Source organism: Papaver somniferum, chromosome 10, assembly GCF_003573695.1.
Source record: "Papaver somniferum cultivar HN1 chromosome 10, ASM357369v1, whole genome shotgun sequence".
Taxonomy (NCBI): domain Eukaryota; kingdom Viridiplantae; phylum Streptophyta; class Magnoliopsida; order Ranunculales; family Papaveraceae; genus Papaver; species Papaver somniferum.
The window spans coordinates 126,822,165-126,849,375 of NC_039367.1; the positions used below are offsets into that span (position 1 = coordinate 126,822,165).

The window sequence follows — 27,211 nt, forward strand, 5'->3', positions numbered from 1 at the left end:
GTCTTCTTTACTTTGTTGCAAACAACTCGAGCACAACACTATTACTCAGCCACGGCATTATTCACTCAACTCAACGATTCTCGATCTTCGCTACTGCTGATCCATCACCAGCTGATTAATGGCAGCAGCCACTGTTCACTTCCATAATCACCGTCGACCATACACCACTGCCAACCAACAATAACAAACTCCGTTCTTGTTTGTACTCAACTCGTATCCTTGCCATGTTCATGAAAACGAGTATCATTCCTTGTTTTATCGCCACTGTTCTCGCTGCAAACCCATCTCTTCTCTGTTGGCAGCAGGATCCGTTCTTTCCATCGAGCATAATCATCACAGTTCCAACTCCGAGCTAAGAATGGAACCATCATCACCGCCACCAATTATAACTGCAACCAACTAGCCGAGACAGTAACCAAAACTTCTTTTCTCCATTGATATATTGCACGGCACTGCTAACCCCTGACAAGAGTTTCTTGACATTCTTTCGTGACCAGGACCACTTGAATCATCTCCAGCAAATTATCGAACCACCTGCTTCAGCCATTAAGAACAACCAACAACATTGCAAATGAAGTTTTCATCTCCTCCAGTAGCTCGACTTCACAGACCCACAACAACAGCATCTCGAGTAGTTTGGTTGCTGCCAACTCCGTTTTTCTGACCTTCTCAATATGCAACCACTGGTTGTCTCTGTATCTCCAAATAAACCCCCAAAATCCATTCACGGCCATGCTACCAATCTGCAGACGAACCATTATTCACTGACTTCTCAATCCCGTCACCACTTGCAATGTGAACACCGGCATTTCAGGTCACTTGTTATTATTCTTCCAACTGATGTAGTACCACACCTTGCCATTAACACGCTCCTTTCATTACCCATATTTGTCTGTACAACTTCATTCCCCAACATGAACAATCGGTGACAGCAACAGCTTGGAGAAATAACACGTTCACAGGCCAAGATAAAATAATGAAAACCCTTGTGCTGGAGTGGACAATATTACTGTGGTTGGAGAAATGACACGTCTCATTCTCCCTTAGCCTACTAGTGGGGTCCTGATGCATAATAATGTCTACAAAGAAAGGCTTTGGTCCACTCACTGCCTTCACCAAGATGTTAATAAAGTGGTGCATCAAATATGCAGCTTAGGCAGCTCCTCTTCTATGTGTCGTGAGTCCGTTTGTAACTTACGCCACTAAGGACATTTTAGCTTCACATTTGGCCATTTATTCCACCGCCGATCGGTTTGCTCGTACTTTCTACAAAAGCACCGAAATAGTGTTGTTAGGCGAAATAACAAGTCATAACTAATATAAATATGGGTATAAAATGTAGCAGTTACGTGCTTATCATTTATCCTAACCCTTAATGGATTAAGGAGTCGCCCATTCTAGGATTGGTTATTTTCATGTACCAACATTAGTCCCCTGACTGTTTGACCGGTCAAGGACCGTGTCAACAGTCACCTGTTGATGCTACGGTTGAGATAGGCAGTTATAGGCAGTCTTGATTCACGACTCTTGGTATGCTGCGGTTATCATTGGGGGGCTATGGGCGGTAAATGCTCACGACCATTAGGATACGACGGTTACTGATCTGCTCAGTAACTGCTTCTTCTTTTATCCTCCAATAAATATAAGAGACCTCGCCCCAAAATCCCATATTTTCACTGTCTTCTTTCCTCTCTCTTTGTCTCTCTGCTGCTTACCATGTCTAACGAATCACCTATCCACGACTCGCCTCCCCGGCTCCAATCTTATACACTCGACGAGTTCAGGAACAATCCCCGTCTCAAGGATGACATTCGACCGCCCGTTGCGGATGATGGTACTACTCTTTTCCCAACCGATGATATTTGGGTTACTCGCATGCTTAATCCTCATCCATTTCCTCCGTCCGGGTTAGAAGAATGGATTATCCGCCCTCAGGCAGAATCGCCCCCTGCGCCTTACTTCGAGGACTCTCCCCGCTTGGCGGTACATATAGGGGATTATGTCTTTCCTACGATCCATTTATTTTCGTTCGCTGAATCTCATGCAGCTTGGGATCCCTAGATTGACTACATTCGCTCCAATCCGGAGAACGCAAGGGTCATCCGCTCTCTAGGTATATGAGCAGCTCTAGAGGCCTCCAAGTTTAGATACGTCCGGCGGGACCATGATAGCATAAATCGCTTATGTGCACGATGGGGGATCAACCCTTATACATTCATATTTTCCTGGGGAGAAGCGACCCCTATCCTCGAGGACGTGGTGGCGCTCACGGGTCTACCCATCCATGGTGACGTAGTTTACGACAGTTGCTGCCTCCACAAATCTTTAAACAAGGATGACAGAAACCTTCGTGACCGTTTGCTTAAAGCCAAGGCGAATTCTATAACCTATCAGCTCCCTGAAGAGATTAAAGATGAAGCTCCGGACGAGGCTGGAGTCCCAATAGATAAAGGGAAGGGTAAAGCCGCTGCGTCAGCTTCTCAAGGTTCTCCTGCAAATATCTCATCTTCTTCGAAATTCATGGCGTCCGCAATAAAAGTTTCTCGACCAGAGCCTTCTGCTACTGAAGAGGCTGATGATGTGATAGAAGTGAAGAGCGACCAGAAGCCAAAATCCGGGTAACGTCGAGCTTCATTCTCGTGCTGGATCAAATAATGGGCTCCTCTGCAGTCTAGTCCTGGCAAAGGTGTTCCTCCTCGAGAGGGAGAGACAGATAGAGCGGAGCTAGATGCTTTCCTCCTCTTCTGGCTGCGTCACGATGTTTTCGAATACAGTCCCCGGGACACCATCAAGAATGAATTGATCCATATGGCCGTGCTGATGTCCCGCGGCGTGTCGTTCCCGCTTGCTCCCTTGTTCCTGGGTGGTTTGTACCACCATTTGGATTTGATGGTAAGTGACATCCTCCACGTGGACGGATCCCATGAGGTTGAAAATTTTCTTCCTGCTAACTTCATCCAGGCATGGGCTTGGGAACACTTCCCCAAGTATAGGCCCCCTCAGCTGAATCCCCTCGTACTTTCTCGGCAAGAAGAATTTGTTCAAGAGGATGGTTCCAAGCGCCTAGTGACAAAATCCGAGTCTCATCCTCGGATGGATCTTTACCACAAAAAGGGTTATCTTCCAAAGGAGAAGCTCAAGGATTACATGGACAAGGATGCGGATTTCAACCCTATCACTTATCAGAACGGTCACACTGGCTCTCTTCACTATTCTTTTGCTAGCCAGTCCCGGAGGAGGATATATTCAGCGGAGATACCTTCGGCTGAGGATTTTGACATGATTGTTTCTATTTTACTTGGGCGTCTTCCCGGCTTTCATGGTGGGAAGTTCTCTTCTGAGGCTTACAATATCGTCCGTGTGGCGCGGAAGCTGGGGTTTGACCAAGGGGTTCCTTATGACCCTCCTCCTTCTTCAATAGAGGAGGATAAGAAGGTCCGGAAAATCTTTGATCGCTTTGTCTTCAAAAGCGGTCTTCAGATGAGCGACCGCGCATGCTTCTTTGATTTCTGCCAACCTCAGCTCCGCCGACCTATGGGTGTTACCAACGAGTGGATCGGCTATCGTAATACTGTTAATCAGAGCGTGCTGAATCTACTCATCAAAGATCCCTTTGGACCTCCGGATTTAACTAAGGAATACCTTAAAGATATGCATACATCAGGTCGCGTGAAAGCTAAACTATAGGCGGGTCCGAATCTCTGTGGGTGTGTTTTGACTTTGTGTGCCGTGTCTGCTCTTATTTTTTCTGCTGACACGAAAGCGGAGTTGGCGCGTCTGTTGATTTTGAAGGTTGAAGTCGGGATGCTACAGACTCATCGTCTGATCGCTTTGGATAAGGCCCGCAAGGCTTATGACGAGCATAAAGAGACACTAGATATGGCTCAAAAAGCGTGTGCTTGTAGTGAAGTTATGCGTAAGTTTCATCAAGTATTGGAGGAGGTGCGTAACACTTATACCGATTCCACCACCCGGTATGGGGAAGCACAATTAATGATGTTAGACTTGGACGAAGACATTTCCTACTGCCGCTCACTTTATAGCTGGATCATCCTCATCTTGAAGAGTTCTCCCCATTTTTTTGTCTCCTCGGATATTGTCTTGTCTTGATTATATATATGAAAGTTTGTTTTGATTAATCACCGTAAATATTCCTTGTGTTTTGTTTCTCCTTTTCTTTCAATTTTTTTGGGTTTATGGCTAATCGTATGAGATTAGTTCTTGAAATGGAATGTGTAAACCGTCTTTTCCGGGTGATGTGCCTTGCTCGAGATACTTTCGAGATCGAGAACTCAAGTTGGCATGAATGGCTGTCTGCTGCGGATCATTTGGTGAAGAGGATTCAGAGTGAAGGTGGCCTTCCTGATTTAACCCTCCTGGAGTATCGTGGTTATTTCTGTGAGCGACGTATGATTACTCACTTTCGATGTGTTGAGGCAGATCGCAGTGTAAGATCCATTGAGATGGACCTTGCTGAGGTTCGCTTGAAGCTTAATATATTACTATGATTTTTTTTTAGTGGGAATTATGATGGTAGTTGTAGTTCCTGTAAATAGACTATTTGTGTTAGTATGAAGTCTTCATTTTATACTCTGTTCATTGTCTATGCTATTATTTGCTACATGGCTGAATATTTGCATGGTTATGTGCTATCCTTGGCTTCTGTGCCATCATTAGTATCCTCGTATAGGAGAGGATCCAAACTAGATCGCTTGCGGCTCGTCAGATCCGAAATAGAGTTGATTAGGGAGAGAAGGCTGGTGAGCCGTACAAAACCTCGCGCTCAGTTCGACAAACAGTATAAGATATTTTTAACATCTCGGAAGACTCAAGCGTCAGGGACGGTTTCTTTCAGGATTCAGAGTGCATTGGATGATGCTGTCTCCACTCGCCATGAGGCTGATCGATTGCCGCGAGAGATAAATCTTATGATCTTAGATATTGATCAGGTAATCGCGGACTATGATATGTCCGCTTATCATTTGTCAAGTCGTCGTATGCATGGTTATGCCTTGTCTTTGTGCATAATACGCGCCTTGGTGTATTCTTCGGATAGACATGTGGAATTGGCACGATTACTAGTCCTGAAGAGTGAATTGAGCATTTTGCGAACTCATAGGTTGGATTTGCAAGAAAATGCACGTAAAGCATTCGAGGAGCAGGATGAGACCTCCAACATGGCTCGCCAGAACAATGCGTCTGAGAGGATTTTGCATGAGGTAGATCAGGTGCTAGGATTTTTGCGGGCAGCTTTAACTGTGGCTACTATTCAATATGAAGAAGCGCTTGTGATGATGCGAGATGTAGAACAAGAAATCACACATTGTCGCGTGCTCATAATAGAATCAACTTAAAAGTTATCCCCGTTTTCTTTTTTTGTTTTTGTTTTTGGTATATAGCCTAAGCATTCCAAGCAAAAAGTTCTCCTCTCATTTTTTTTTAGCTCTAATGTAAGAATCAGTCAGTACCTTATGTTTGTCTCTAAGGAAACAAAAAATGGAACTGTTGCAAGCTACTGTTGCTGGTAATGCCCGACTCGTTCATGAATGTGAGGAATTATTTGGGGTTAGCCAAATGCACTATTTCCATGCTATGGATCTTTATGTGGATTGCCTGAGTGCTAGTCGGATCGATCCTTCAATAGAAAGTGTGATGGATGCGGATGAGGCTTTTGAGGCGTTTGCTAATGCTCGTAACCGGATGGAATGCAAAGAAGGATATTTGGCTGTTTCTCGTGGTCGACTGAGGCGCGCGAACTCAGTTCTATCTTCATTTCTCCGACTTAGTGGATTCTGCCACAGAATATATTGTTGTATCTATATGTCGTGTAGGACGCTTATGAACATGTTATTCGTGCTATTTTCCGCGTATCATATGCGCGTGTAATTTCCTTCAAGAATATTACTTCTATGAAATATCTTATTATTTGGATTAGTCGGGACTTACACTTATGACATTCTTTATTGATCATGCATGGAAAGTATCATTCTCCGGAGCTACTGACGTGCTTTATTAAGCTAAGTATAGAATCTTAGTCATGTCTGGGACTATTGGTGCACTTTGTCAAGCCATGCACAGAGCTTAGTCCCTTTGGACTATTGGTGCACTTGATCTAAGCCGTGCAAGGAGCCTAGTCCTTTCTTGGACTATTGGTGCACTTCGTCTAAGCCGTGCACGGAGCCTAGTCCTTTCTTGTACTATTGGTGCACTTCATCTAAGCCATGCACGGAGCCTAGTCATTTCTTGGACTATTGGTGCACTTCATCTAAGCCATGCACGGAGCCTAGTCCTTTCTTGGACTATTGGTGCACTTCATTCAAGCCATGCACGGAGCCTAGTCCTTTCTTGGACTATTGGTGCACTTCATCTGAGCCATGCACGGAGCCTAGTCCTTTCTTGGACTATTGGTTCACTTCATCTAAGCCATGCACAAAGCCTAGTCCTTTCTTGGACTATTTGTGCACTTCATCTAAGCCATGCACGGAGCCTAGACCTTTCTTGGACTATTGGTGCACTTCCTCTAAGCTGTGCACGGAGCCTAGCCCTTTCTTGGACTATTGGTGCACTTTATCTAAGCCATGCACGGAGCCTAGCCCTTTATTGGACTATAAGCGCGTCCTATCAGGTCGTACGCGAGAATTTAACGTGACTCAAAGTATAATATAAGATAATTGTTTTATTATTTCTCAGCCATCCGGCGTACATTAAGTTGCTCAAGCGTAATAATTTCTGAGCCATTTACCATTGATAGGAGTATTGATACGTGAGGCATTCATTCGCTTTAGATAATAATATCCGCTTTCTGATGCTTCACTAATCATATAGGGGCCTTGCCAATATGCAACAAATTTTCCTGCCTTTTCATTGCGCTGGACATGTGGTGCGATTTTTCATCACTACATCATTTACGCTGAAGACTCGTTCTTTCACCTTCTGGTTATAATATCTTGCCGTCTGTTGCCTATACTTATCCGCGAAACGTTCAGCCGTGGCTCGTCGTTTTTCTAAGGTATCCGGATGGGAAAAACGACTAACCTCATCCGGGGTAGTGAGGCTGGCCATAGCCACGCGTGCGGACGGTATTGCAATTTCTGCTGGCAGTATTGCATCTTCTCCATACACCAGGGAATAAGGGGAGGCACCAGTTGAACTTCTCTTGGAGGTGCGATATGCCCAAAGTGCAAGGGGTAGCTGTTCATGCAAGCTCTTGTGATGATCATGCACTATCCGACTTAGTATCCTTAACAATGTTTTGTTGGTTGCTTCGGCCTGCCCGTTCCCCTAAGGGTAATAGATAGTCGAGGTGTGGAACTTGATCCCATATTGGTTCAACATATCCATGACAGTTTGATTAACAAAAGAGGTACCATTATCCGAGCGTATAATCATAGGTGAACCAAATCGACATATGATGTGTTCTTTGATAAATGCAGCGATCGTGGCGCCCGAGTAGTCTCGGAGCGGAATAGCTTCAACCCATTTGGTAGAACATTCGGTCGCAGTGATGATATACTTGTGATGCCCGGATGAAGTTGGGCGTATTGGCCCAATAATATCAAGTCCCCATCTATGAAAAGGCCATGGGGTGACGATACTATGCAGCAAGGTATGCGGGGCGCGGATTAACGATCTATGGCTTTGATATTGCTGACACTTCTTCACATGCTCGGATGTATCAAACTCCATCGTGGTCCAGTAATACCCCCTTCGTGCAACTGTAGGAAGAGTTTTCTCATACCTTGATGCTCGGCATCGTGAGTCGTAGCCATGACTATCTCCGCCTCTTCTTGTGACAGACAACGTAGTATCTTGTCCCCGAAACTCTTCCTATAGAGGATACCTTCACTCATAAAGAATCGTCCGGATTTCCTTTGAATTTTTAACGCTTCTTGTCTATTTGGCGGTAGGCGCTCGTGCTGGATGAAGTCTATGTAAGGTTGTCTCCAGTCCTCTATCTCCGCACTACATATTTCCGTCTGCTATGGGGGTGCTTGACAATCATCACATTTATCTTGGACTACCGCTGCTTGGACTGCCATATTTGGCCAGTATACGCCCATCCTCTGTAGTCGTCGGTACAACGGGATTCCTCCTGTCTGTCCGCATGATTCTTCATGGACACGATTTAGTATTTTCTGCGCTTCTGGGTTTCCTACACATCGTGATAAAGCACCTCTGGATGTTCGGAAGTATAACGCTCCTCGGATTACAACAAACTGTTTCAACACTTTAACGGGCATTAACTGATCGTCCGCCTCTTTAGTCATATCTTCAATGTATGCTGTTCTCCAATCATCCTTCAACTCTTACGCTGCATCTTCTTTCCATGTGCTGGGTAGTGCCCTTCTTTTTACCACTATGGTGCCTTGTCAGCCTCGTTTAACTGTAGCTTGGCTGTTAAGGTATCCAACGCGTCCGCATTCTTGTTGGTAGATCTCCCAGTATGCTCGATGATGGTGCTTCCTCTTTTCGCTATTAGTTCTTGAGCTTCCGCTCGGTATGGTGCCAAATGCGCCTCTTTTACCTGGAAATCACCCGATATTTGGTTTGTGACCAGCTTCGAGTCTCCCTTGACGTCGATTTCCCTTAGATTGAGTTCCTCGACCATTCGTAACCCAAGAATCAATGCTTCATACTCTGCCACATTATTGCTACATTCAAAGTCTAGCTTAAAAGCGAATGATAACACTTCTTTCTTGGGCGTCTCAAATACTATCCCTGCTCCTCCATAAGAGCCGTGGGACGATCCGTCAAAAAACATTGTCCAGCGTTCTTCCTCCTGGACTTCCGCAACTTCTACAGGTATTTCATCACTTATTTCTATCATATCCATACCTGGGAACGCGGCTAATAAATCCGCAAATGCTTGCCCGCGTACTCCTTTCGACCGCTGGTATTTTAGCTCAAACTCGGACAGCTGTAGTAGCCAGCGGGTCGTTCTACCAGATAACACTTGGTTTTGTCGCCAGGTAAACGATCGGATTAGCTGTAGCCACCACTATGGTTTCATGAGCAAGCAGATACGATCGTAATTTTTGTGTGGCATAAATAAGAGCTAAACATGCTTGCTCCACCTTTGAATATCGAAACTCTGTGTCCCTGAACCCTCTACTGATATAGTGAATTGGGCACAGTTGGTCGTTGCCGAGGTCTTGAGCCAACAATGCTCCGATCGCCACATTGGTAAATGCAGTACAAGTAAAGGGGCTCGCCTTTGACGAGAGGTCGCAGGACCCGCGCGCTGATTAGGCATTCTTAAGCTTCTGAAAGGCCTGCTCTTTCTCATCTCCCTACTGGAACTGTTTGTTCTTCTTTAGTAGTGGTGTGAACGCACATAACAGTTGTGACAGCCCTGGGATGAACCTTCGGACATAAGACACTCTGCCAATAAAAGTCTGCAACTCTTTTACGTTTCCAGGCGACCTCATAGTAGTTATTGCTTCAACTTTATCCAGATCGATTTGTATCCCTTTGTCGATAACAAAAAACCCCAGAAATTTTCCGGAGGTGACTCCAAAGGCGCATTTGAGAGGATTCATCTTCAGGTGATACTTTCTACATCTGTTGAAGACATGCCTTAAGTGGTTGAGGTGATATTTTCGTTCTCGGGAATTTACCCCCACATCATCTATGTAAACTTCCATAATTTGATACATCATGTCGTGGAAGATAGCCACCATTGCCCGTTGGTAGGTCGCGCCCGTTTTTTTCAACCCGAATGGCATTACAGTATAATAGAAATTCCCGTATGGGGTCTGGAAAGCCGTTTTGTGCGCATCTTCCGCGTACATCTTAATTTGGTTGTATCCGCTAAATACGTCCATGAAAGAAAACATATCATATCCGCATGTGTTATTTACCATTATATCGATGTTTGGTACTGGAAAATCATCTTTAGGGCATGCCCGGTTTAGATCTCGGTAGTCGACACAGCACCGGACCTTGCTATTCTTCTTTTCTACCGGCACGATGTTAGCTATCCACATAGGGTGTTGGATCGGTTTAATGAAATTGGCTTTCAACAGCTTATCCACCTCTTCCTTGATCGCCAACTCTATCTTCTCCGGAAAGTTGCGCCTCCGCTGCTTAACTGGCTGATACTCGGGAGAGACATTGAGGTTGTGCGCAATCAAACTGCTATCAAGACCCGGCATTTCATCATGTGTAAATGCAAACACATCCCGATACTCACGAAGCAGGTTAACCAGTCGTGACCTTTCTTCTCCTTACAGGTGCTTGCTAATGCATACACAACGAGGTTCATCTTCCGTGCCAAGGTTTACTTCTTCTAACCCATCGAGGGTCGAAATCGAGTCTTGTCTTTTCTTCAGGTAAACCTTTTATTATTTCTTCTTACGATATCAAAGGCTCTACCTCTTTATGCAAATCTTCAATCACTGGGGTTGCTTCCATCATTTCCTCGTCCGCTGATGACATAGCGCAGTCATGTTGTCGATTGGAAGCTTCCCCGGCTAACTGCTATAAGAGGTAAACGTATCCGCCCTCCGGTCGTGAGAAGTGTTTAAATTGACTATTCTTTGTTTCGACTACAACCCTCTTAGTTCCCACGGCGGGTCCCATCCGAGATGGACTAAAGACCGATTTAGCCTTTCCTTTCGTTTGTGTTTCAGGCTGGAACTCTTCCCACTTAGGGAGGGTAATGAAAAGATCTGAATGTTCTCCTTGGTCCGTGACCGGTTGTGTGTAGAAAACTGCATCTTCCATGTAAGCCTCCTCTGGACCAAACAGATTACTTGTAACTGGGATCCGAAATTTCCTTCCTCCAATATTAGTATTGACACACTGGTGATATGTAGATGCTACTACCTTGTGGTTCAGAATCCATCCTCGCCCTAGTAAGACATGAAATGTGGTATCATCCTCAAGCACGTAAAAGGAAGTGATTGCTCTGATAGGTACGATCTTCATCATCAGATGTACTATTCCCATTGTGGTCTGAGTCTGTCCTCCAAATCCTCTCACAGTCGTTGCTCGCATTTTTATCGACGTTCTTGATACTCCTAAGGATTCCAATGTGTGTAGGGAGATCATATTGGGGGATGCTCCACCGTCTATGAAAGCTCGCTTGAGGGTCTGCTTGTTAATATGTTCCGTGAAATAAAAGGGTCGGAGGTGTTCCCCTGGATAACATATATCTTCGTCAGTGAAAGTAATAGATTCTCTAGGCATCAGATTGTACACCTTCACGGATGCAATTGCTGTGATAGCTTTAGATGCCTCACAAACTTGATCCTCGCTGAAACCAAGAGAGTTGAAGAATTGCTGGGCCAAAACAGTTTGGGCGAATTTGCTAGCGAATCCATTTGTGTCTGAAAAGATGGTTGTCTCGGACGCTTCACATGCTTCCTCCTCTTCCGCGTCTTCCCATGGTCTCCAGGTTTCTCCTTCTGCGGGTTCATGGGAGATCATCATAACTTGGTGCTGAGGGAGCGGATCCTTTTGGATACTTTGTTCACCTATCTCTATCTCGCCTCTGTATCGTTTTCTCTGCACTATGTAGCGCAAAGAAAAACACTCCACAGTCGGATGATGGACCCTCCTGTGATAATGTCAGTATCGTTCGTGCATCTTATCTGTCGCGGTAGGTTCTGTAGCCACGGGAGGCAAAGTTTCTTCTTTGTTGGACACCCATTGTTCTAGAAGTCCTATTATCTGCTCCCTGCTGCACGACAATGGTGGCGTCGGGTTTGATCTTCCTTCATTCGCTATTCCCCCTCTTCTGCCAGACTGTCCTCCTCGGTAAGGGCCAAAAGCAGAAGCTCCTCCATTTCCTCGGTCACTTCCTTGGTCATTGGATGCAGTGTTAACAGAATGTAATTGCCAATTGTGTCCGCTTGTCCCCGAGTTCATAACATCCGCGCAGTATGATATCCGGGCTGCAACCTCTTCGACCTCCACAAAAGTTTGAAAATTGAAGTTCATCAAGTTTAGCTGGAAGATTGCATCCATTCCTCGAATACAAATCTCCAACAAGCGCTCCTCCGGGATGTCCTCATGACATTCCAGTGTAAAATCTTGGAAGCGAGTGATATACTTCCCGACCTCTTCTCCGACCCGATGGGTGCACCTTCCTAAATCTATTGCCGTGACTCTTTTTTGTGCGGAGTAAAACTTCTTCAGGAAAAGTTGTACCATGGCGGACCACGAGTTGATACTTCCAGGTTTCAAGTTATCATACCAGGTAAAGGCATTGTCCGTAAGTGACTTAGGGAACTCCCTCATGCAGAGACTCTCATCCTGAGCGTATGCATTCATTGCTGATATGAAGCGACTCACATGTTCCCGCGCATTCCCTTTTCCTCCATATGTCTTGAATTTTGGCGATGTGTAATCCTCGGGATATAAGTAATCAACGACCTCTGCAGAGTACGGGGGTTCCAGTGAATCGTAAGCGTTGTGCTTCGTTACTCGGTAATTGGCTTCTAGATACTTGGAGATCGCGTCTTCTGTCATACCCGGAGTTGTGTTTTTTGTACCGACTGTTTTAGTGGCTTTCACCTCTGTTCCCTTGCTCGCTTCAGACGTCCGCGCAGCTCCTGTTGCCTTTTAATGGACGCGTCTAACTCCTCTTGTATTTCGGACATCTCCTGCTCGCTGGTTTCAGCTACAACTTTCTCTTTAAGCATTTCTCCTTTCTTCTGGAGCGCTCCTTCACCCTGGGATGCTCCTTCCCCTTGTACGATAGGTGTTGTGACTACCACTTGGAAATGTATCTCTTCATCACTTTCCCCATGTACGTCTTCTATGGAAACGCCCACCGGATTAGGTACTGCTCCGCCTGCTGGTACTTCCTAACTCGCACCTGGGAGTATCATGCTGGAATAGAGGCTAAGAACCTCCCACTGTGGTCGCAATGTTGATGGGTAGAATGTGGGAAGGAGGAACTAGCCCTAATCACAGAAAGTACTCCCAAGGAGTGGATAGGTTTAGGGAAGTAGTGGGGAATTAATGATGCCTTAAGAGATGTACCTTCTTTCTCTTTTATAATATCCCTCTTATGTATAAGTGCCCATAAGATTATCATATTACTAAATTGCCATTTCCCTTTTCTTAAGTTAATACAAACCCTAAAGGGCTTCTCCCTTTAGGCAAAACACCAAATTCCCGGATTAGTAACAACAATTCGTAACGGCTTATGGGCCGTTACAAATTTCCCTTTACAAAAAATTCGTAACAAGCTGTAGCCGTTACTAAATTTTAAAAAATTCGTAACAGGGCTAAGCCATTACGAATATTTTTATAGGCGTTCCAGTCACACGCTTGGTCACACTAGGGTCGTAACGGCTGAAATTTCCGTGTGTGTCGTTCACATGCGTGACATATTTTTTCCATCCCGCACTCATTGAACTAGAGGATGTTTCCTCCCCTGCGTGTGACATTACCCAAGTTTCTCCCCTTCTCTCGATTTTCACCTCATTCTTCATTTTCTTCTCTTTCTTTTTTCTCCTGCTGCCTCTCTTGCTTTCCCTCTCTTCTCCACACTCGTTTATCTTCTGATCTTTGAAGAACTATGTAAGATTAACGAGTTTGGGTTTCCATTTTAGTTTCGATCTGCATAAGTCATCATCAATTTTTCGATTTTAGGGTTTTATCATCTGTTAAATCATACTTTAGGGTTTCATCTGATACCAATTTGTTTTTCGGTTTCATTTTAGGGTTCGTCGGAGTTGGAGCTTTGAAGAACTGATCTTGAATCTCAGCTTAGAAGGTATATGTTTCTTCTTTTTGTCTGTTAGATTTTATCTTCCTCCTCTGTTTTTTTTCCTTCCCTGTAGAATCACATCTGTTAATCGAGTTCAGAATTTCAATTTCATCATCTGTTAATCGAGTTTAGGGTTTCGATTTCATCATCTGTATTTCATCTGTGTAATTCTTTCGTCATATGTTTTAGGGTTTGAGTTATTTCGATTTTAGGGTTTCAGTTTGTTAATCAGTTTGAGGGAGTTTCACTTGTAAATAGGGTTTGTTTACAGGTACTGATTGGTTTCGTTTTTGTTATACCAGGGTTGGAATTGATATTCCTAAAATTGAAGTGCGATTTGAGAATCTGTCGGTGGAAGGGGATGCGTTTGTTGCAAATAGAGCACTTCCTACTTTGTTCAATGCTTTGTTGAATGCTATGGAGGTAATTTTTATTTCAATTTCTGCCCATTATCGATGCCTAACTATTGCACTTCCACTTATTAGTATTATCCAAATATGAGCCTGCTTTCATTTATAGAAAAACAAAATGAGTTTCTCTTTGTATATTTGTATTCTACTCACTTAGGAAAGAACTCGACTTAATGTAAGGAGTGTGTGGAAGCAGAAGCATGGTTGAGATAGAAGCAACATCAGGAAGACTCTCTGCCTAAATATGCTAACCCAGTGTTGTTGTCTGCTGATGTTAAAAGGAAGGTAGAGGCCCTTGATAGGTACATTATAATTTCTCTGCATGATTACTTTTTTCTTTGGCAAATAGATAAGTAGATCTACTACTGTAGTTTGGTAATCTGCGTTTGGTACTGCACTTGACGAATCTCGTGATTCGCTGAGGTCCGCCATTTTATTGGATAGGTCTTTGTTTGAAACTCTTGTAAGCAAGTTTGGCTTCGTGATTGATTGCCTCATCCACTTTCTCCTGAGTGATGAATATATTTTGTTTGTTTCATTGGAACAGGTTCTGCAGGCCAGTGATGAAAAAACCCAAGCCAGCAGCGCCAAAGCCACCTACTCCAGCAGAATCACCATCACCTCCACCACAAAGCACAGCCGAACCCCAAACCGATGGTGCTGATATCGATGAGAGCACAAGGGAGGGTGAATTCGCTGCAGGCGAGCCGATGGACACAGACAAATCTGGAACTGCTCCTAGTCCTGCATAAGTTTTACATATAACCTGCGTTGTTTTCTTTCAACTTATGGATTTTCTTTCTATCATCCAGTCTGCACATCTGTCGGTCACAGTGTGATTCAAATATGGTGGTCCTCCCACTGAGTATTGCTCCGATTTCCATTTACCTAAGCCAGTATGCAATGGAGAGGTACTTAAAGTAGTTGATATGCATTGTCAACACTTCAGAACTGTATTCACTTTGCATTTAAGAAATCAACCTGTTGAGAATAGTAAAGTCATGCATTATGCTGAGAATAGTAAAGTCATGAATTGTACAGTAAGAATTTCAATAATGTATTTTCATTTTTGCATTTTTGATCAATTCTTGTATTTTGTTGCTGAAATTTGGTAATTCTTGGTATAGAACCAGGTGAATATGTTGTAAGAGAAGAAAAATTGGGGATGGAATTTATCTTATTTGGGAAGGAGAGGTAATAATCTGTTTTATCAATTCATTCAATTTGTTTTTGTGTTGTTTAAGTTCTTATTGGAGAACTGAGTGAAAGAATATGATTATTTTGGCAGGCTGAGGTACACGGATCTCAGAATGTCGAAGGAGAAGATCGTTCGGAGATGCAATTGAAAGCGTATGATTATTTTGGTCATGGTGAGATGCTTACTCTTGCTGATTTAGGTCTAATTCTTGTTTGATTAACAATGTTTGAATTGGAGAATTCATCTATCTAAGACTTTGTTGTGATGTTCTGAGCTGTATTTGATGTCTCTGTAATGGGGAAAACAGTTGATTTTATTGTTAGTTAACTTTGGAAGCATATATGAATGACAATGTGACATTCAGGGTTTTAGAGGGACTTTATCATCCTATCACCAGGTTGACGTTATTGCTTTGACTAAGGTATATGTACTTCATAGCCTTAAATGCATAACTTCATAAAGGTACTTTACAATAGTGATTTCTGAAGTGGGTAACTGATGTTCATGGTGGCAGCTAACTTGTTTGGTGTTGCCACAAGGGCATAGTTCATTGCTGCAACCGAAATCGATATGGAAGGCAGAAGAAAATCACGAGACCTCACTGATTGAACATGTACTGCATTTGGAGCCAATTGAAGTATGTTTCACTCTTGCTATGCTGCTTTTACGTTTCACTTTCCTACTAGATGTGGCAGAAATAGAATTACTGCTTCTCGGGCGATATGAGATATCTTATACTTATGAGTTACTCATTTGTCTCCTTGTGTTTTGAAGGTAAACATATTTCGTGGACTCACATTGCCTGATGCTCCAAGGTTTGCACAGGTTTTTGGAGGACAACTGGTTGGCCATGCATGCTTTTACCATTCTATTTTACTTTTACTTCTCTTATTTTTCTATTGTTCTGAAGGTATTTCGGTTATTGAGTCTTGGTGGTATACAAATTGTCTAGGATTGTGTTGTTCTGAGAATATCCTTCATCTTGTTATTCTAGACACATTGATCGGGTCATGCACTTCATAGTATCTGAGGGTTTAGTGTCCTAAATTAGTGATTTATCGTGCCGTTCCATTTGCAGGCATTAGCTGCAGCATCAAAGACTGTTGATTGCCGTAAGCTTGTTCATAGTTTGCACAATTATTTTCTACTTGCTGAGGATCTTGGCAGTAAGTTGATCATACTCCTTGGATCCTTTAACTGGTTTACATAATCTGTTTTATTACTTTTCTTCTTGAAGCTGTACTTGTCAATTGGCAGAAACGTATGTTGGTGTCGGACTCAGATATAAGTGTCACAGGCATCTTCAGAATCCAAAGAACACATACATGCCTTGTTGATAGATACTAGTCTTTCAAATTTGTAATAACTAGTTTTAACAACGAAAGAGAACAAATAAAAGAGGAACATATTTAACACTTGTAATAATTATTTATAGTTGCAAGTGATCAGGCTTTTTTTTTTGCTTGTTATAATCTAGGGAAACAGAGAACAACTTAGTGGACTGTTGCATTACATATAGGTATGCATTTTATTTGTAAAACACGGAAGTTGAATACAGAATAAATGAACTGGTTTGTTGAAATTCCTTGAGCGTGTGGTTCTAGTAGAGGCTTGTGTAGGCAATGATGTCCTCTACCATGCATAACCATGGGCTGTTAACTTGTTGGTTTGGCTAAGAAAGTGTTTGTGGACTGTTTTTCATTGAATTTTTCTAACTGATATAATTTGAAATCCTTGGCACCAGTTGGACGTAATTTTTTTCTCTTTTTTGAATTGGCTTAGGTACCAGCTCATTTCCTCTAAGTGCTGAGTCGTATTGTTGGAGCAGGTGAGGCGAAGTGCTGCAGATTTGCGATAGAAACATTACGCAAGAGAAGGCAGAGACTGTTATGTGAGTTCTGCATTTGTTAGTTTTATCTATCTTATATATGCTCTTAAGTTGTAAACAAATGTTGTATGAGCTTTCGGCAACACATAACTTAGGCATTCTCTTAAGTTTCTAAGCAGATGTTGCATTCCCTCAAAACTTAAGAATTCTCTTAAGTTGTTGAAAGAATAGAACAAGTTATTATTATTATAAAACGGGTAATAGAATTTGTATGGATTGAATGATAGACTTGTGCAGCTAATTGAATCTAGAATTCCGTCTTATTTCCGGCAGAAAATGAACTGCCAGTCAACATTGACCTTTTGCTGTTACAAAAAAGTTTGTAACGGGTTTAAGCTGTTTCAACTTGCCACGTAGTAACAGCTCCTGCTTGTTACTAACCTGATACGTAGTAACGGCTTTAAGATGTTACAACGTCTTTGTTATAAATAATTCGTAACGGCCCACCGCTGTTACCACGTGTCATTTCGTAACGGCCCTCAGCTGTTATTGTCGTTACAAAAAATGTAACACCCCTTTTTGTAACAGGCGAGAGCCGTTACAACCCGTTTTAGTGTAGTGAGGCCAAAGCCCAACTATCCATGTGTACTCTTGGGTAAACTATGACCTCCCTATGTTAATGGGTTTGGCCTAGTCCCCAAGCCTCTTTATCCTAAAAGGGAACCCTTAATGGATTAAGGGGTCGCCCATTCTAGGATTGGTTATTTTCATGTATCAACAATTAGCTTTTTTTTACAAAAATTAAGTCTATTATATGTCATTGTGCAAATGGTTATGAGAAATAGAATGAATCTTTGTTCATTCCGCAGTATTGATCTTCCCTGATTCATATTTTTTATGTATATACTGTGCGGCTCCATAAGATCTCTAACGCGAGCATTTTCGATTAAATTAATCATGGGTTCTCTTGTGGTTAATTTAATTGAGATTTTTGAATACAAATTCATGTTTCATGCGATTTGTTAATGTCCAAAGAAATCCTTCTTTTCTTATGAAAGTAAGGTCCCTCTTGTTGTTCTTTCGGAAATGACAATAAATGGGGGAGCGTTCTTAATTGAACTTGTGCTTAACTGCCAAATCTTTGTGGAGAGTGCGGTTGTGGAATATTTAGGGGTTATCTTGTATCTTAATAAACTCCTTGTTGAATGCATTTAGCTTCGGCTATATGATTGCATCTAAAAAGTTGATATGTGTTTTCTTTTGGTCATGAAGTGTCTCTATGGAAATTTCATTAGGATCCCACTAGTTTTCGTACCTTTGCCAATTTTATTGACAAAAAGGGGGAGAATTAATGTGTAGTTCATACTACAAATACATATGGTTTTCGGGTCATTATGTAAGGGGGAGTGGTTTTCATGTGAGATAGAGTATTGACGAAGGGGGAGTGATACATATCACCATAGTATTGTTGTCAAAGTTGTGATACAATTGAACTTTGATGCTGTGTAATAATACTATGACACTGTATAACAATGATTGAGAGCTATTGTTTTCTCATTGTTATGGCTACGAATCTTCAACAACGATGATGTTGAATTGAATACCTTTGAAATCATTGGAGTACTTGGAAGTGACGAAGATTTCGAGTAATGTTGAAGAACCCGGGAGATCAAGAATGTGGATGAGAAGCTATAAAGTTTATTTACTTTGTATTCCATGTGTATTGATAATTTTGTCACCAAAACTGACAAAGAGGGAGATTGTTAGAGCACTGCTCGGTCGAGCTCGCAAGCATTGCTATCTCAAGCTTGTTTGTCAATTTTAGTTGCCAAAACTATAAGTCTTGATTTCTAGTCTATTTATAGCTAAGTCTCGGACTAGGATAGTAAGTGTAGTTGAGATCCAGACTCCACGACGTTCATCATGCAAAGACGAAGAACTACTCAAGGAACTGGTGGAACTTCATCAACAAAAAGGTATGTGGAGACTTGAACTTATCTATCACTCAAAAGTCTATTTATTCTATCTCCTATCTTGAGACAAAATTCGTATTGCTATATAGACTTCGATTATACACATTTGCTATTTCGAGACGAGTTTGTCTCCAAGTTCATCTTTAATCGTGACGAAAGTCATGTTAATTATTTCAATAACTTGAAAATCACTTTGGTGAAAAATAGTTTGTGAATAACAACTATATAACATCCTCTAAGAAAGTTTAAATGATTGAAATGAGAGTTTAGAACATGTAACCATCTTTGGATATAAACATGGTGTGTTTTCACATTTGTTTAAAAGTCCAAAACCGGGAACCCAAAGTATGCGTACGCGTACTGGCGGTTGTTGGAAATTTGGAGAGTATGCGTACCCGTATGCGTACTAGCAGAAAGTTCACGTCCGTGAATTTCTGCTGGAGTTTGAAAGTGAAACCAAACTCAATACGGTTACTTAATTCCACATACTTGTTCACATACTTAGGTAGGTTACTTTCTAAAATCGGTTTGTTCATGAACTAAAACATTTATATGTTAAGGAATGCAATCTTTGCAAACCGTGGCTATAATGTTCATGAATCGATTCGAGTGAATCAAAACCGATTTTTCATCGATTGTGTCTTGTATACTTCTATGAGATCTAAGCAATTGAAAAACTCTCTGACTAGTTCATTTGAGTCGTTTGAACTAGTTATGGTGAAGATGAATAAGGTTGATATGAAAGTGATCATATGGCTCACCATTGGTTAACTATTGTTGAACCAACTAAGTGTACACGTTTAGGAACGGTTACCCAAACCTAAATGAAGTTACATTTTATGTGTGTATAACAAGCTAAGTTCGATCTAACGGTTGAAAGATATTAGCTTGTATCTAATCAGGTTTTTATTTAACGGTGAATATTGAATGCTTTGTTACCAAGGTAACTTAGATTGAAAAACCTGATTTGGAGACTATATAAAGGAGAACTCTAGCAACTGGGAAACCTAATCCCCACACCTCCCGTGTGATACTAGTTGTATAAGCTAGAGTCGATTCTCCTTTAACCTTAGGTTTCTCTCGAGACCCTGTAGGTTAACGACTTGAAGACTTCATTGGGATTGTGAGCCAGACCCAACTATGTTCTCTGTAGTTGCGTGATCTGATCTTGTTGTGTATATCGTGATTGAGTACAATCGCAAGATTGGCTTGAGATTTATATCTCCGATAGGCAAGATAGAAAAGTAGTCACAAACACCTTCGTATCATCGTTTGTGATTCCACAATATCTTGTTTCGCTAGTCGATTAAGATTATTATGAGGTGACTGATATTTCTAGGCTATTCTTCGGAAATATAAGTCCGGTATATCAATTGGTTCCTGTTCACCTTGATTTATCAAAAGACGGAACAAAACTTGTAGGCATTTCTGTGGGAGACAAATTTATCAATTCCTATAGACTTTTCTGTGTGAGACAGATTTTTTTATTAAAGTCTTCGACTTTGGGTCGTAGAAACTCTTATTGTAGGTGAGATCAGCTAAAGGAATCAAGTGCATAGTATCCTGCTGGGATTACAGACGTAAGGAGCGCAACTGTACCTTGAATCAGTGTGAGATTGATTGGGGTTCAACTACAGTCCAGACCGAAGTTAGTTTGTAGTAGGATAGTGTCTGTAGCGGCTTAAGACAGTGTGGTGTTCAATCTGGACTAAGTCTCGGGGTTTTTCTGCATTTGCGGTTTCCTCGTTAACAAAACTTCTGGTGTATGTGTTATTTCTTTTCCGCATTATATTTTGTTATATAATTGAAATATCACAGGTTGTGTGTTAAATCGATCAATTGATAAACCCAACCTTTGGTTGTTGATTGATCCTTGAACATTGGTCTTTGGTACCGTTCAAGTTATTTCTCTTGTATTCAATCAGGCTCGCAAATTTCTATTTGTTTGAGTGAGGATTGAATCGAGAAATTGAGATATAACTCTTTGATATACTTCTTATTAAGATTGAGTCTGATTGTCTAGTTGATTCTCTTAAAAGTATATTGGAGTTAGTCCATACAAATAGCTTAGCGAAATATTGGGTGAGGTTGTTAGACCCCCGCTTTTTCAGAACTGTTTACAAGTCAAAGATAAATTGAAATATATATATAACAAACAAACAACTTTTTATTAAAGCAAAAAAATCTAATACATTTATTGAAAAAATATATCGAAAAAGAAACAAGACAAATTTATTAAAATATGCCATTCTCGCAGGGAACACGGTTACACTTAGCCCGTGCAACAAGCCTTTGAACCCCCAGGTGACCCTGGAGGACGAGTTGTGTCTCGTGTGGGCTTACATTGAGGTACACCCACAAAACCTGTGATTAAACTAATACAACGATAAAATAAAATGAAGAACCACACAACCACGTTATTCGGTTTTATATACGAGTACCAAATATTTCATTTGAGCCGGAATGTTTAAACGGATGCAAGGGACCAACAACTATAATTTATCTTCTGTATATACACACAAGGGACCAACGACTATAATTTTAAAATCATTAAAAAAATAGCTTTAATGTTGTACAGGTTATTGGGAAAACTACAAATATTTTTAAATTAAATCAGTCCTCTCTTTTCGGCATACTTCCAAGCCATAAAAGCTGAAAGAGACGTTGGAAAACTGAAAACGCGGAGCCAATACTTTAATTGGGAAAACGACATAAACTATAGTTGGGTGTCAAGCAAAATCAATAAAGCATGTTTACATTATTGATTACAATAATGTGTTTGATAACCTGCAAACACTATTCAAGGAATCAGAGAGGATGCAAGTTGGGAAGAAATTTGTGTCCCCTACCACACAAAATAACACAATGCCCCCCTACCACAAGGTGTATCACAAGATTATTATACAGATACAGAAATGTCCAAATACGTCTAGTCAACGTCAAACTAAAGATGGCAAAGAAAATTACAAATATAAAAAAGTTTTTTCTTTAACATACATACTAGTTTCAACTAACTTTTTTAACACAATCAAAAGTGTTATCCATCGAAAGACCAATGTTAAGATCCATACCCATCGAACCATCTACCTGACTCCCAAACCGATATCCACATTTCCTTGATATGCACTTGCATAGAGGTCTTCCTTGGTTGAACCGGATGGTAACATTCTTCAAGATTATACATAATAGTACCTGATGGTCGGGGAGTTTCCACAACACCTTCCTGTTGTCGAAACGTGCCATGTAGTGCCTGTTCTTCTGGCAATTGGGGTGAATTATTCCAAGTTGGTGTCCCGCCTGTGGTAAAACCGGAAGAAGAAGAGCTCCCACGAAGACAGTACTTTCTTATATGGTCCTGAACAATTCTTTGACATTCATTGATAAACATGTGTTGCTCGAACAAGTCCTCCTAAAAAGAAATAAAAATTAAACAATTAATCCATTAAACAAGGAAAAAAAATGTAACGTACTTACCTTTCCGGCGGTAATATGATCAAAATTATAGGGATAATATGTAGGCCTCAGCACCTCCAAATCTGTAAGATCACCATTAATGTAAACAGGGAAACGCCAGTCGTAGTTCACTCACCGACTCGTCCTCGGGATAATCGTCATAGGACTGAGAATCATGTCGGGAGGTGGACGGGAGGGTCGGCTTCGACGTGTACTATTAAACACACCAATCACATCATGGTTTGTATGTGTGTAACTCCTTCAGGATATAATGTTCCAAAACTCTTCTCCTTCCGCCATACATTCTACAACTCGGCATCAGGGGGCAACCATTAATGATGTACGGCTTCAACATCGATCGGCTGGACAAAATCTAAATCGGGGGATCACATGGGATAACTATTTCACCCGTAATCTGATGCACAAATCTCTCACCGAGGTACACACTCAACCTCTCACCCTTCCGCCCATAGAATACAATCTTGTGTTTGATAAGTTTTTTTCCACCATCACCTCTTGAAAATCGTTGTACTGAACTATTGATCATCTCTCCAAGGTTTCCATATTACAACTTCTCTAGTTCTCATGTCTATCTGATGTCAGGCTGTACCAATTGAATTCTTAAAGCTATGAGCTTGACTTCGACGATTTTTCTTCCTAAATAATAAAATTGCGGGATATAGGCACTGATTATTCATGATAGTCTCCTCTATTCTCAAAAGTGGTTGGCAATTGCAGAAATAAAAGTAGTACCAATACTCTAAAATATTCCACATCCCACCCATTTCAGTACGATCGCTAGAGGTCCATTTGTCAAGGCAATCATACAAATTTCCTAATGCGACGCTACCCCAATCATATTCGCCCAAGTTATGCAAATTCTGCAACAATTCTAACCATCCATTATGTACTTTTTTCGTGGTGTATCCTAGCAGAAATCTACCAATACACCACAATAAAAAAATTCTAGACAATTCTTCCCATACACCCGGTTGTCTCGGTTTTCCCTACTACTAATGTAGTGTACAAGAAAACTGATTGGAATGGCACTAGCAGAAGATTCCCATAAACTAATTTTTTCACACCTACGACCTTCTCTAGCCGCATGCTCTGCAGCAGCTGCTCTTGCATCCCGGTTTTCCTTCACACAAGAAAGATACGTGCTATCATATCCTATATAATTTGTCTTCTTCAAACCAGCATGCATTCTTGGCAACCTTCGTCCACCACCTATTGGAATACTAGTTAGCCTTACAAAATCTAAAGGTATGATTCCTAACTCGAACTCCGGAAAATGAAATGACCTAGTTTTGTTCCACCATCTCTCCATAACTGCTTCGATTAATTTACAATCGGCACAAGATAAATCAAATTCAAACACCGAAGAAAAACCACACCTTTGTAACACATCCAAGGCTTGAGGATTATTACTCACAACTATGTCATAATATTTCTTCACTTGAGACCAACTTGTTTTAAATTGCAAACACCTATTTAATGATAAATTATCCTTTCTTTTATGATTTTCATCACCCTTCTTGGACATAATCTCACTTGACGCCATTTCCATTGACTACAATGAAAACAAGCACAACCAATATTACTCCCATTCTCTATTTATGATTATAAAGTTTTCATCTAAATTGAAAATTTTAAAAATTACCCAAAGATTACAATGTAAATCATTAACAATTCTTTCATCTATATCTAAATTGAAAAAAATTTACCCAACCATTAAAAATCAGTAAAAATTCATCAATCTAAATTTAAAAAATGGAATTCCCAAATGTATGTATTACTCTCATGCTTCGTAGAACCCTAAATCCCTAAGATACCAACTACAATTCTAAATCAAATGAAATAAAACATACATCAATTAACCATCAACATATTACTTAATACATAATCAGTAACAATCAATAAAAATACTACAATCAATAACAATCAAGAGAATTAGGTTCAATTACATACCTCACTAATTTTTGGGTCTTTAGAATCAAATTATTTGAAACTATATGATCACCATCCCATAATGATAAAACCCCTCCAACGAATTCTCTTAATATTACACCAATCACTCACACTAAATCAGCCAAATGGAAGAAGAGAAAACCCTAAGAGGAAGAAGAGAAAATTCTACCGAAGTCGAATGAGGAAGAGAAACCGAAGTTTCTCTCTGTAATATAATTAGGACAAGGAAGCTGGCATCGCTCGCTCAAGCGAGGTCTGGGACCTCGCCCATATTAAAATTACCTCCCTCACTGCTATACTCAACCCTCTCTTCAACGTGACATGCAATCACTGTGCAACCACTACCTTACCTCCTCGGCTACACTCAACCTTATCCCGAGTAAATAAGCATGCTGCCAAAATCTTAGTTTCTTAATTTTATAGTGTTATGTAATAATCTGAGCAGCCCAAAATTTCAAACTGAAATATGTCATGGAATATGTCATAGTTTGATTCTTTTGGTGCTTGTTTAACACGTGCAATTACAACAGTTGGGTCAGATATGGAAATCCCAGCTGTATAAATAAAACTCTATTTAAATAAGAGGATCTCTCAGCATCTTTCACCAAACACTTTGAACATATAAACCTCACTCACTCCATTTGCCTACACTTATCTAGTAGTTATCTTATCTTTTTGCGTGACAAGCAACCATGTTCGAAATCGGGGTTTTAGTTTCATGGCTTATCCTCCTCATTATCATTCCTTTGTTTACCTTTTCATTTTTCATCAACTTCACTTCTTCAAGTACTATTAATTCCAAGTTGCCGAGATGTTACCCGTTAATAGGTTCATATTTCGATATCGTTGCAAATCGAGGTCGAATGAATCAGTGGATGGCCGAGGTTCTTCGTCACTGTCCAACTGGTACTTATGCTCTTCGACGTCCCTTTGGTTATCGTCAGATCTTCACTGCTAATCCTGCAAACGTCCAACACATACTTAAATCCCAATTTTCTCTTTACCCAAAAGGTGAAATGTTTAGAATCTCTCTAACTGATTTTTTAGGCTCTGGTATATTCAATACTGATGGTGATAATTGGAAGTTTCAAAGACAAATATCAAGCCATGAATTCAATACCAAATCTCTTCGTAAATTTGTCGAAGAGGTCGTTACGACCGAAGTTTCTGATAGACTAATCCCCATCCTCAACTCAACAGCTGAAATGAACTCTGTCTTGGATCTTCAGGATATCCTCCAAAGATTTGCTTTTGATAATATTTGCAAGATTGCATTTGGTTTCGATCCGGAATACCTCTCACCATCACTCCAAGAAGCAGAATTCGCTACTGCTTTTGAAGAAGCAACTAAACTAAGCGGCGAAAGATTGAGCTCTGCGATCCCAAATTTGTGGAGAATTAAAAGGTATCTTAATATTGGATCCGAGAAGAATCTCAAAATTGCGAATTCAAAAGTCCAAGAGTTCGCAAAAAACATTGTAAGACAGAAGAGACAAGATCTCGAAAAGAAGTCTTCATTTGAAGTTACTGATCTTCTTTCAAGGTTCATAAATTATGATCATTTAGAAGAAAACTGGTTGATAGATATTGTTGTAAGTTTTATTTTGGCAGGTCGAGACACAACCTCAGCAGCCTTAACATGGTTTTTCTGGTTAATTTCCTGCCACCCAAAAGTAGAAGAAGAGATAGTAAAAGAGATACTTGGGATACCAGACAAACCGGTCTACAGCGATATAAAGGAAATGACTTATACCCATGCAGCTCTTTGTGAGAGCATGAGACTGTACCCACCAGTACCTACAGACAGTAAACAAGCAGCTAGCGACGACATTTTACCGGACGGAACGGTTGTAAAGAAAGGAGAGCGAGTAACATATCATCCATACGCAATGGCAAGGATGCAAAACTTGTGGGGTTCAGATTGGATGGAATTCAAGCCAGAGAGATGGTTAGAGAGAGACAGCATTAATGGAAAATTAAGCTTTGTGCCCAAGGATTCCTATACATATCCAGTATTTCAAGCAGGACCCAGGATTTGTTTGGGTAAGGAGATGGCATTTTTACAAATGAAGATGATAGTATTTGAAACTTTACGTGGTTTTCGAGTTGTTCCAGCACATGAAAATGGTTTTGAACCTGTTTTTATATCCTACCTTACTGCAAAAATGAAAGATGGTTTCCCAGTGAAGATTCAAAAGAGGGATTTAAGTTTGTGATACTAAAGTTTGATGTTTCTGATACTTCACTTTCTACAATTTGGTATACTTCAGTATAAACGGACTCGCATCATACTCCCTCCGTCCCACTCCTAAGTGACCTATTTGAAATTTGCACAATTTTTAAGGCAAGCAAGGAAAATAGTATTTTTAATCATTTTTTACAATTATACCCTTATGAATAATAACTAGTGAAATTTAAAAATGGTTTATCTCTCAAAATACTCCACGGATGTTCGCAAATTTCCTACAATTGAAAAGCATTTTAAAACACCTACGTAACGAATATAAACATGCCTATCAAATTATACATATTTCATATATTATTTATAATTAACTAAAAGGATAATTCCGGAATATCTCATTGTTTAGTGATATAGGTCACTTATCATTGGGACAAAATCTAAAATCAAATAGGTCACTTAGGAGTGGGACGGAG

At 40.9% G+C, this 27,211-nt stretch overlaps 1 protein-coding gene and 1 long non-coding RNA gene across 2 annotated transcripts; both read left to right on the top strand.

Annotated features, from left to right (window-relative positions):
• Positions 1 to 15,466: 15,466 nt before the first annotated feature.
• LOC113317809 lies at positions 15,467 to 16,176 on the top strand. The gene is made up of 4 exons (XR_003344032.1): positions 15,467 to 15,503; positions 15,706 to 15,752; positions 15,846 to 15,968; positions 16,106 to 16,176. It is a non-coding gene; the product is annotated as an uncharacterized LOC113317809 (long non-coding RNA).
• Positions 16,177 to 25,157: 8,981 nt separating this feature from the next.
• LOC113318881 (cytochrome P450 94A1-like) lies at positions 25,158 to 26,964 on the top strand. Its single transcript, XM_026567162.1, has one exon. It carries the CDS (start codon positions 25,249 to 25,251, stop codon positions 26,770 to 26,772), a length of 1,524 nt encoding a protein of 507 aa, XP_026422947.1. The 5' UTR covers positions 25,158 to 25,248; the 3' UTR covers positions 26,773 to 26,964.
• Positions 26,965 to 27,211: the final 247 nt, after the last annotated feature.